This window comes from Haliotis rufescens, unplaced genomic scaffold, assembly GCF_023055435.1.
Source record: "Haliotis rufescens isolate VD_foot unplaced genomic scaffold, xgHalRufe1.0.p SCAF_1, whole genome shotgun sequence".
NCBI lineage: Eukaryota > Metazoa > Mollusca > Gastropoda > Lepetellida > Haliotidae > Haliotis > Haliotis rufescens.
In genome coordinates, this window is record NW_025963779.1 from 54,232,949 (window position 1) to 54,245,260 (window position 12,312).

Genomic DNA, 12,312 nt, shown 5'->3' on the forward strand with positions numbered 1-12,312 from the left:
ATAATATTGACATAAGTAGTTAGTCTAATCTGCACATATGGTGACATCATGATGATCTTAACAAATTATATTGTGTCACAATATGTATGTGAAATATTTTTTACAACTCATTTCTTTCAGCACTTTTCGTATATGTTGTTGTACAAGTTGCACTTTATTTCAGAGACTTAATCCCACGTAAATAATATTGTTTTTGTCACGTTTGATGCATATTTATTAAGCACTTTTTCAGTTTAATATCTCACCTTATGACTAAGGTTTAGTGATATTCACTTATATTAGGAAGTGTTAATCATCTTTAATCCTAATAATGGCTCTATGTGTTCAGGTATTGCTGCAAAGTTTTTTCAGAATGTTATCTTTCATTTGTTGGATTCATGGATGACCTATAAATTTTATATACACTTAATTATACTACGATGCATGTTAACTCTTGATTGGGCGTTTCATTTTAGGTCAATGCCTTTTATTTTTGTTGTTGTATCACTGTACATCGAGTGTGTATTTTTTATACATGATTGTTCATGCTTTTGGTGTTGTCATATTTATACAAGTTATGATGTTCTAGGTGTATTCTTGTATATCATCAGAAATATAGTCACATCAGTCAAATTCAATTTGTCTTGTACGAAGACGTAATTTTTGAATATTTTAAGTTTATAAGTTTTCACACAAATAGTTTTATCTAAATGTGCTGTTTTCTCACATACTTAGTGTAAATTATTCTTTAATTTCGATTCAGTGATTTGATTTCAGAAGCTTTTTTATGTTTTATGTTTGATTGTAAAACAGTTCAAAGTCATTTACATCAGGATATTTACAGATTAGATGAAGAAACATTATGATTTTGCAAAAATGCCAACTTGGAATAGTGACAAGTATTGTATGTTTTGCAGGTCACTATGCCAGCAGCCCAGGGTCATCGGCCTGCACGGAGTGTGCAGCGGGGTCATACTGTACCTCGACTACACAGACCCCATGTAACAAGGGCAAATACAGTGCAGCGGGTGGCGCCACTGCATGTCAGACATGCGCAGACGGACTTTACCAAACTGCCACAGGACAAACATCTTGCACAGACTGCTCAGCTGGTAATTACAATGATGTCCATGAAATATTAAAAATATTACATCCAACTTAAGAGGTGGTGGGGTAGCCTAGTGGTTAAAGCGTTTGCTCATTATCATGTAGTCCTGGGTTTGATTCCCAACATGGGTGAAGCTGATTCTTGCTGTTCTTGCCCTGATTTGTTATGTTTTGTGCAAACTGTTCATCTGTAGGTACTTGGGGAATATTAGATGATGTGAGTCAGGGTGTTTTGTAGTGAAGCGGGCTGGGTATCAAATCTAATAATTTATTTATTATGGCCTTGTGGTTGACTGATCATGTTTGTCTGTTATACTACTCAACTTTTGATAAGAGGGACCAGATATGTCTCTATTTAAATATTCATGTACACTTGACAGTATGCAAATCAGATTTGTCTATCATGGAAAGATTAAAATATCCCTATCGAAAGTTGAGTAGTATACTTTGCTCCCATATTTTTATAGCCTTCAGACTTGCCCATCCCTTAATTTTTCCTGCCCCTAATAAAACTGCTTTCCCCCCCCCCCATTCCTACCAACCCCTCCAAATAAGAAAAAATACTCACTGTCATCCACACACCCAACCCAATAATTATGTCTCCTCCATGTGTCTGCAGAACCAGTACAGGGCATGTAAGAAATCTTAACACAATGTCATGTCAACAATAGTGCAAGAACTGACACATCACATGAACAGGATACAAAGTGCTCTGCTCCGGTGAGGGTATAAATGTTTGAAGCACACATGCACCGCTGACCACCTTTTGTTCAGCAGGAAATCAGAACTGGAATATATGCAAGGAATGTGTTTTTATGACTCAGTTATTGGTTCAATCCAAGACGCCGTGAATGTAATTCCTCTTCCTTGGTTAATATCACAGTAAGCCCTATAGCTACATAAAGCTGGGAAATTGACCTGCCAATATCATTAATCATTCCATAACGAAGGGGAAGAAATCACTCAAGATGAGGGTTTTATGAGATTTTGAACTGAAGTGTTGACAGAGCTTATTGTTAGTTCCTTGTGGCTTGTTGACCGTGTCTCAAGTCTAAGTGTGCTCCACAGGGTCAGCTGACCCCTGGAAATGGCTAGCTTGTTACTTATGTTATTGGGTCTTAGATAATAAGAACAGGGATAAACAGATGACTTACCGCTTTGTTTGTTTGTTGTTTAACATCACACTTTGCAGTATTCCAGCTATACAATGCAGATGTAAATAATTGATATGATGATTGATATTACAACCAACAATCCACGCCATTTGGGGTAAAATGACACACAATCATCCATGTCACCGAGTCCATCGGATCCGTTTGGCTGCTTCTTACTATCCTCATGTGGTGATTTACCTGAATTTAGTGAATACCAGGTAGTCTGTAATATATTTAATTAGATAATGCACCGGGCTGAAAGGGGTGACATATTTGGGGGCATAATTTTTTCACTATTTTCCAATATCATAGAAATTAGAAGGGAATCATTACACTTTGGAACTCAATTCTGTGTTTGGTCATAAGTTTATTATTCTGATTTTAATTGGGACTAAATCTACGAAAAAAAGGGATTAATTTTATCACTATTTCCTTGAGCTGCAATCGTTTGAGAAGTAGTAGAAAATACTTTCTATATACTCTACTGCAGAATTATGTACAGCCCTAAATAGAGCATGCCAACCAGTTCCATTAAAATCAGATGTACTCCGATACAATAACTCTTTGCTTGAAGATCTCAAGACGCCACACTAGACGGTGAACCCTGCACGAAGTCAAAGGGAAAGATATGTTCTTGAGCCAATCGAACGTCTGCCTTCTAAAATGATTCAGTCAAATGATTTCTTTACCACCTAGATTCAAATATTTTGATCTTATCAAAAGAGAACTGCCCCAGAACACAATTGTACCCTCCATAGTACATTCTTTGGGGTGAAATACAGTTGTGCTCATAAACAAATGGATGTATACAATATCCACAACAATATTATAGCGTGGTTGGTTTTTTTTCATCCGGAAGCGCCAAAACCATATTTGTTTTTAAGAAATAGAAATCAGAAACAGATGTTTTTCTCATTTGCATGGCATATATCTATATCTCACATGTATGACATATATTTCTGTATGTTTCATGTATTTATGTTTTACAATCACACACATGTGTATGCCATGTATTTCAGGTCACCGGTGTGTGGACCCGACCGTGGCGCCAGTGCCATGCCAGACAGGGCAATACCAGGACAGTACTGGCTCCAACTCTTGCAAAACTGTAAGACATCATTCACATAGCTTTTTTAACAAAGAAATATTTAATAAACTTAGAAATATTAACTGTCATTTCGGGAAATGCATAAAAATGTGCATGCTTTTATACATTTCCCCCAAAAATATGAAAACTAACATATTGAAATTATTATGAGGTTTACCTGCATGTGCTTAAGATGTTATAAAATTAAACAAACAAACAAACAAATATAGTTAATTGCTGTATCAGCTGTCCCTGCCAGTCTGTGTGAGTGTCCTAGTGAGCAGTTGTTTGTACTCACCATCACTGTCACAAGAGGATGTCATCCAAGACGTGGTCCACGTATTGAGTGAAGTCATTCTAAACTTGATGATGTCCTGGTCGGGGTGAAATCTGACCAGACTGTGCCTGACTGAGGCTTGAAGCTTTGTGTGAAAGACTGGCATTGTGGAATTTCAATTAGACCTGTTCCTTTCACATGTTCTCAAATCAAGATTCATCAGCTCCCATAAATGTGAATTCTGCTTAATCACTTGGTACGACCTTGTGAACAACACAATGAGTGATTGTGGAGATGGTTGATAAGGAATGAAAAGAAAACATACAATGTTAAAGCTACACAACCCACTAGGATGAGAATACGGATAATTAATGAATACAAAACAAAATTAGCCAAACAGAACCCTTTTCACCTTGCTGGCTATTTTCTGATAATGATACAACTAAATAAAAAATGACTACTGGAAAAATGATAATTGGGAATGACATTCAACAATCTATTCCTAAGGCCTTTAGGCCAATATCTTTTATTTTTGGGGATTGCAGAATCACCAACTATAATGAACTGAATTATTTTTTACCCAAACAAATTTTTCTATGGCACATACCCAGTGTTTACAAAGGCATCAACAACAGCAAAACAATGCTCCATTTGACATTCATATTCCCCAAATTGATCAGCTGTGCCTAATGATAATAGCCATAATGAATGTAGAGTTCTAATGACATGACCATGACATGACCATGACATGACCATGACATGACCATGACATGCAATCAGCCAGGCAACTGCCAGATACTGGATGCATTTAGCCAACTCTTTAGACAGGTATATCTATTTTACTGGCAACTGATTCTGCCCCTAATCCCTCATGGGATCAAGAGCACACTTACTAGTCAGCGAGTTTTGTTTGTTTCTTGTTTAATGCTGCACTCAGCAATATCCCAGGTATAGGATGGTGGTCTGTAAATAATCAAGTCTAGATTAGACAATCCAGATATCATGAGCATCAATCAACGTAATTGGGATACGATGACATGCATCAACCCAGTCAGCAAGCCTGACCACCTGATACCGTTAGTCGCCTCTTACGATAAGCATGGGTTGCTGAAGACCCATTCTACCCCAGATCTTCATGGGTCCAAGTCAGTGAGTAAGGCTGTCATGATGGATTGAGTATTTTGATCATGTTCCAGTGCCCCAATGGCTACTTCAGTACCAGCAGCGGCCAGACCAAGTGCACCATCTGTCCAGCAGGCTACAAGTGTCCGGACTCCACCGTCAGCCCTGTTGCTTGCAGTAGCGGAGAGGTACATGCCGTCACTGGCTTTAGTAATACATGAAACCATGTGTGTCTCAATGTTAAACATCATCAATGTTTGTATAGACTGATTCATCAGTGAATACGTATGGCCCATTTGTGTTGTAGTCCCTATTTTTAACCCACAAATCAAGCCACGGCCTGAGTGCTCTGACCAATTTGATGACTCTACCTAATGCCAGATCATACACAGTGGCCAAAAAGTAAAAGCTGGGTCTCTGTTAGAAGCTAGTCTCTAATAGAGGCCGGGTCCATCATTTGATGAAATTAATGGCCCCTTAGACTTCTGGGATGTAATGATGACTTCCTGCACTTAATAATGACTGTTCTCGGTAAATGTATTCTTTGTATGACTAAAATATAGGATTTGGTAAGGTAGTGAGTTGCCACTGTGCCACCATTAAACAGAATAAAAGCTGCCCTCTAATAGACACCGGGTCAACGGCTTGTGCAAAATTCATAGATGTCCAGGTGTCTAAAAGAGGAAATATGGTATATACAAAACTGAAATTAAATGTCCAAAACAGTGGTACCTTTAATGTACCTCGTGCATGTTTAACACATGCTTAAGATTGTATATTGTTCACACTGGAATAATCTTGATATAAGACCTATTTAGTAATGATAAGTAATGATTGACAACAAAAGAGATCTGTGATAAATGGGTCCATGTGTTCTCAGGACTTTTTTCTTTGTATCAACATGATAGATCTCTCAGTGTTCAGAGTCACGTGCCTGTCAGACACTCATTTATTCTGGTTTCCTTTATCAACGTCAACTTGTATTGTTGACTTGAATAAACTGGAGCTGTGTAGCAGAAAGGTGGACAACAAGGCCCTGGTGGATGGGCTGTGTTCTGTTGACCAATATAATAGTCAGTTGACTGATATGATAGTTAGTTGACTGATGTCGTAGTTCAGTTGACTCGGAGGCAATGTGTAGAGCCTTGTATTCGTGCACAGCCAGCACGGTGAAACATGGTGTCAGACTGTTGAACATTGTGTATGTATTGTTTCTGTTTGGGCAGTTTTCGAATGAAGGGTCGACAGCATGTCAGTCTTGTCCCCCGGGTCAAGTGTGCGGAGGTACCGGAACACCCACATCATGTCAGGTGGGTTCTTGCTCTGTTTACATGTTTTTTCGTTATTTATCCGACGTTCCTAGATGGCCGATGTCGGAAAAAGACTGAGATTTCATTTCTTAGAAATAGTCAGTTTGTTTCCACCAGTAAATAAAGCAAAACAATGAATATTTTAACTTGTACTCTGGTGCTGATTAACTTGTTTAGCTTACCTGTCTGAAAGTCGAGTGAGCTTATATCATGGGCTGCTTCTCTGTCGTCCGTTGTCTGTCGTCACCAATGTCTAAAAACATTTACCTGAGAAACCTACGGACCAAGCTGAAACTTCACATTGCTTGTTCCTACTAATGATGGCACTTGAATTTGTTCTAATGGTTTGAATCCTATTTGCAATATGGCCTCATGGAAGCCATATTGAAAAAGCTATTTATGGCCATTACGCTGTCATTATTGTTAAACAATGAAATAATGAAATTTGGTATATGTGTAGTCAGTTGTGAGGCTCAACACATGTATTCCTTTTCTCACATTATTTTACATTTGGACTTATATTTGACTTTGCACTTTGGACCTACTCCTAATTTTTCTCGAAGTGCATTGATTTGCACTGTAAACATCATCTCCTCAGAAAAACACTTGACAAATGAAGCTGTAATTTCACCTGCTAGTTCCTACCAATGATGACATCTGAATGTGTTCAAGAGGTTTCGAATCAGGGTTTTAATATGGCAGCTTTATTGAAATAAACAACACTGTTCTGCCATTTCTGCTCTAGATGTACTGTGATGCTCTTAAATTCTCTCAGATGCATGTATCTTTTCCGAGTTTGCTGAGGATGCAGAATTTTGGCATGTCTGTTTCTCCTTATGATGACGTCATATTTTGTTCATTAGGATTTTACTGTGTGTTTTTGTAAAACAATTGAATTGATCTATGGTATTTGAAAATGTCATACTGGTATTTTCCCTATAGACTATTAGGTGGTGTTTTAGGCTCATAGTTTTGTGTGAACTAAATGTCACTGCAACAATGGTAAAACATAGTACATTCATTTCTTGCTGATTTGGAAACATTGTGTTTGTTTGTTTGTTTGTTTGTTGTTTAACGCTGCACTCAGCAATATTCCAGCTACATGTATATGATGGCAGTTTGTTGATAATTGAGTCTGGACCTGACAATCCAGTGACTGACATCATGAGCATTGATCTACGCAATTAGGATACAATGACAAGCCTGACCACCTGATCCCGTTAGTCGCCTCATACGACAAGCATAGTCGCCTCTTACGGCAAGCTTGGGTTGCTGAGGACTTATTTCTTACTTGTTTATACATTTGGCCTTTTAGATTTATGCAAAAAATATTTCAATACAGCAATGCTGACAGCAACATTTGTTAGTGTCTTTGTCAATATTTAAATATGTTGACTACATATCCAGGTGAGCTACAGCACCATGGCACTATTTGTTCAAGTTGGGATGACAAGGCTTGAAATACTGTTCTAAAGTCCCTATGCCTAACTGTTGTTGACAATTGTGAACCTGATCAGTCTGTATTACACATTGACTCTCTGCACTCTTTCAGTCAGGAGAGTATGTGGGTGCTTCTGGGTGTGCGGACTGCCCTGCAGGATCGGCCTGTCCCTCCCCCATCACCCCCCCACAGGCATGCCCTTCAGGAACCTACCAAGATGCCCCTAAGCAGACCAGCTGCAACCCCTGCCCCGAGGGCAAGTCCTGTGTGGATGTCGCTGCCACCCCTGTTGACTGTACTGCTGGATTCTTCAGCGCTGCTGGGGAGGGAACATGCACGGTGAGTTCAGCAGCTTTGTTTCTGCTGCACCTTGGGTGATCAGCGACGTAATGGTATCTTTTCTTTTTTTCTTCTTTTTTTTCATACAACTTTAATAAAAGTTTTAAACTCAGTGTTGTTTCAGGAAAAATTTATTGCTGTGCAGAGTTATGTCCCTTCGATGTTCCAGGATTTGCTGATTGTTGGTTTTCCAGACTGTGCCCTAATTATGAATCTTTGTCAGCATCATACCTGTGTTTTTGGTAAAGATCTAAGACTGCACCACATGAGGCGTTCATCCCACATTAAGCTGACAGGCTTTGATGTGACTGAATGACTGTTACTTACTTACTTACTTACACAGTTGTAACCACCCAGCTGTGTATTAGTTCCAGGACATTGGGTGGAAAATGGTGCAGGAGGAAGAAGAAAAGAACAGCTGTTATTGTTGGGCTTATAGGTTCAAGTAATTGAGAAAACAAATTAACTGTTTTGAAGTCACGTCAGTGGCTGGTTCTGGGGGTGGTGAAAGGTGGTAAAATTTATAATGGTTGTTTATATAACGTGTGTGTGATTTTTGGGGTAGGCTTTTAGGTGGACTGTGTCACCAGCATTCTCATGGGTACAATGTGTGAAGTTTGTTGTTGTTTAACGCCTCACTCTGCAATATTCAAGCTATATGACGGCGGTCTGGACCAGACAATCCAGTGGTTGACATCATGAGCATCATGACATGCATCAACTAAGTCAGCGACCCTCACCCACCTGATCCCGTTTGTCACCTCTTATGACAAGCATAGTCGCCTTTTACAGCAAGCATTGGTTGCTGAAGACCTATTCTACCCCAGATCTTCACGGGTCAAATGTGTGAAGTGAATGTTTGGTTTTGTGTAAAGAAGTGTAAAGCCCTTTCACTCACTCACTCTCCAGTCTTTGTCCTATATGAAACACTGCTGTGTATTTTCAGAGATGTCCGGAAGGGTACTACAGTGCTGCTGTTGCTGGCACGTGTAGCGCCTGCCCAGCAGGACAGATGTGTTTCGATGGCACCAACTTCATCACCCCTGTCAACTGTGACGCTGGGAAGTACAGTCGTCTGGGAGAGGCCACCTGTAAAGACTGTGATGCTGGTGAGATACATGTAGCAATGTTGCAGGTTTATTTTCCACAGATGGAAAGCAGAGTTGAGACCTACAAATTAAGAATTGTTAATTTTCTTTTTATATGTGCACGCACACGCACACACACACACACACACACACACACACACACACACACACACACACACACACACACACACACACACACACACACACACACACACACACACACACACACACACACACACACACACACACACAATGTATATATACAACTAAAGAGATATAGAACACTCAATTTCTTTCAAATTACTATAGGTAATCTGCCAAGACAAATTAATAATATGAGAGAATCAGATGTTCTTTATCTTCTGTTCAGTGGTATGTACAGACAGACAGCAGACAGATATTAAGAAATGATGTTGTCAAGTCAAATTTAGTGATACACCAGATTTCAACTTTTTGTTCCTCATGCCTCAGGGGAACAAGGCTATAAGGGTTATGTGGTACCTAATGGGTTTTTTATTTTTTTTTATTTGTAACCTACAAAGGAAGCTCAGAAAATATACATAGAACTCTACCTACCACTGTAATAATCCTTGAATCCTTAAGGCCAGAAAAAATTGTTTTTCAGAGCACATTGTCATTAATTTGGTCTGGTCGAAGTAAGGTTCCAATGAACAATTGTTTTGACTACTTTTTCAGATTCAAATTTAACAAATATGTCTCCCATTTTGTGCAAGGGTTATTTGAGGGTTGTATGCAAGTTCTTGAGGGATTGTTCAACAATTACAAGGAAATCTTTGTCAAGGTCACTGACAACTTTTTCAGTGTTCATGAGTGCTGAGTAGTGTGGATGAATAATGTCTTTTTACTGTTTTATTTATTGAGCATTTGTATTTTTAACTTTTTGAAATTATGACAACCTTTTGCAAACATTGATGTATCACTATTTTGCCTTTAACTTAGTGTGGATTATTTGCATCCATCAAGCACTTTAATGCTAATACTTCTAAAAATATGTATTTTCACCTGCTCTCTTCCTTCAATTTACTTCCTGTTTTGTTTATTCGGGATATGCTACTATCCTTACAACTATCCACACAACTGTCAGTGAATATTTTAATTGATAAGTTTTCTTGGAAATCTTCATTTAACAGAAAGTTCGTAATATTTACTTTAATAAGAAATTGAAAGTATTGCTTCATGGAATATTGTCAAACTGTGATTGTTTTAGTTCTTAGAATAAGTGTTACCAGGCCATTATGTTCTTAAAAAATACATTATTCCTAGTTACTCTTATTATTTCTATTGAATAAAATGATCGTAAGACTATATTAAACTTGCACTTCTTCATATACAAATTGAACAGTAGTTAGATTCGTAGGGAAGACGTGGACATTCACTTGGAATCCACAATGGAAATGCTGTTTCTCTCATTTTGTTGTTTGATACAAGGCAGCATTTGCAGTTTTTGTAATGTTTTCTCTTGCACTAAAGCTGTTCAATATATTTATGCCATCTGGATATGGTTTCTTAACCGTTCAAAGAATATATTAAATCACTTTAATGGGATCTTAAAAGTTGAATAAGACCTGAAGTAACACATGGCCTAAATATGTAACAATGGAAGCTCCTACATGAACACAACATCTTGAACATATGTATCTTACAAAACTGTTAAACAAGCCAACATTCATCCATTTGTGAAACGGATGCTGGATGACTATGTTTAAGTGATGGATTTCTATGATGCATTTAATTCTGTTTCAATTTCAATAATGTAAACAAATAAATTTGAAAGGAATCAACTGACAGGAATTTATTAATTTCGTTTTTGACTAGACCTAATTGTTTTTCATTGAAGTGTTGCATGAATTCTTGTCCTAATGGGATTTTTCATTGACAGGCACCTACAGCACTGGGGGCTCCTCAGCCTGCTCGCTGTGTCCAGCTGGCAAGAAATGTAGTGATCCTGCCCTAACACCAACTGACTGTCTCACAGGATACTACAGTCTGGAGGGCAAGGTGAGCCGGAGCTATGGGGTTTACAGGGCAGATGAGGCCCTAAGTACCTTGTGTATTAGAGCATACTTATGGTGATTAGAATCTGAAATTAATTTTGGCCATGGTTGACAACATTCTGAAAATAATACCTTTACTAAATGTGGTGATGTTTTACATGAATTAGGAGATAAACATACTGTGTTTTCAATGTAGAGCTAGGTTACCTGTAGATTTAACCCCGCTAAATTGAATTTGGAACCGAACGCGTAGCGTGAGGTTTCAAATGTTAAATTTAGCGCGGTTAAATCTACAGGTAACCTAGCTCTACATTGAAAACACAGTATGTTTATCTCAATTCTACCATGACTAAATAAAATGTGAACTCTTTGGTGTTAGCAAACATATTGAATGAAGCGGCATGGGTTGAGTTCAGTGTTTTGAATGGGTTATCGATCTGAATTACGGAATCACCAAACTAAATATGGTGCCGTATATACTCAAGCAGTTTGTTTACACCGTAATACTTCACTCGAACATATGACAGGCATTGAAAGCATATAAGCACAGCAACTTGGTAAGCTAACATGAGGTGGGCATCCCTAAAGAAAACAAAGCAAGCTTTGCAAGGCTTTCGCTCTACATCGCACGTCACCATTATGACGTCATATCGCTCAAAGTGACGCAAAAGATATGACGTCACAGTCGTATATAGTAAAGCGCCAAAATTCCAAGCTCTCTGTTGACTCCAAAACGTAAATACATTCCCTTTGTTGATTTCTGTCGTGTTTTTCTTCACAAAATGTATTGCCACACATCCTTTGAATATTGTAGTAACTGCATCTGTGCATTTTGTAACCTGTAATTGTAGATATAATTATTTACATATGCCTACCGACAATGACTGAAAATAGTACTATTCTATGAATATTAACGTCAAACCAGCTGTTTTAATCAGAGGGGGTTTATTGTGATTTAATAGCCTCTGATTGACCAATCAGAATCGAGTAAATTCCAAATTCATGGTAGAATGTTCATTTACATCATTGTTTTCTTTGATGTATGGGACATAAGTTATCTCAGGTGCCACAATTCACTGTGCAGAGTTGCCTCCCTTGGGTTTGCCTGAAACCCAGGATCCATGGTTGAAATCCTGGTTTGCCCCTATTGTGTTCATAGGTTTGTCAGCACCACACCCATGTTCATGGGTTTCACCGAAGTGGTAAATGTCTGAGATCTGCATCACTTCGTGCTTTCCTCCTTTGCTGTGATATAACTGGAATAAACCCAACTCTCTCACTCAATCAATCTTTATTGTTTCAAGATGTTACTTTTGGGGATTGTACTGTCCTGTAATAAAACAGACCACATTACAAAGTCAGTTCATGGCTACAGATTTCACATCAATATAAC

At 38.3% G+C, this 12,312-nt stretch overlaps 2 protein-coding genes across 3 annotated transcripts in view; one reads left to right on the forward strand and one right to left on the reverse strand.

Moving 5' to 3' along the window:
- Positions 1-3,719, reverse strand: part of LOC124131567 — a 65,145-nt gene extending 61,426 nt beyond the window's left edge. Inside the window, exon 1 of the mRNA XM_048397880.1 lies at positions 3,626-3,719. Within this exon, the coding sequence (XP_048253837.1) occupies positions 3,626-3,628 (3 nt within the window). The 5' untranslated portion in view covers positions 3,629-3,719. The remainder of the gene's footprint in view (positions 1-3,625) is intronic.
- Positions 1-12,312, forward strand: part of LOC124131564 — a 139,033-nt gene that overhangs the window by 36,750 nt on the left and 89,971 nt on the right. For both annotated transcript variants that reach the window (XM_046494915.2, XM_048397868.1), the window contains 7 exons: positions 897-1,091; positions 3,260-3,348; positions 4,801-4,914; positions 5,953-6,036; positions 7,589-7,816; positions 8,763-8,925; positions 10,805-10,923. In XM_046494915.2, the coding sequence (XP_046350871.2) occupies positions 897-1,091; positions 3,260-3,348; positions 4,801-4,914; positions 5,953-6,036; positions 7,589-7,816; positions 8,763-8,925; positions 10,805-10,923 (992 nt within the window). The remainder of the gene's footprint in view (positions 1-896; positions 1,092-3,259; positions 3,349-4,800; positions 4,915-5,952; positions 6,037-7,588; positions 7,817-8,762; positions 8,926-10,804; positions 10,924-12,312) is intronic.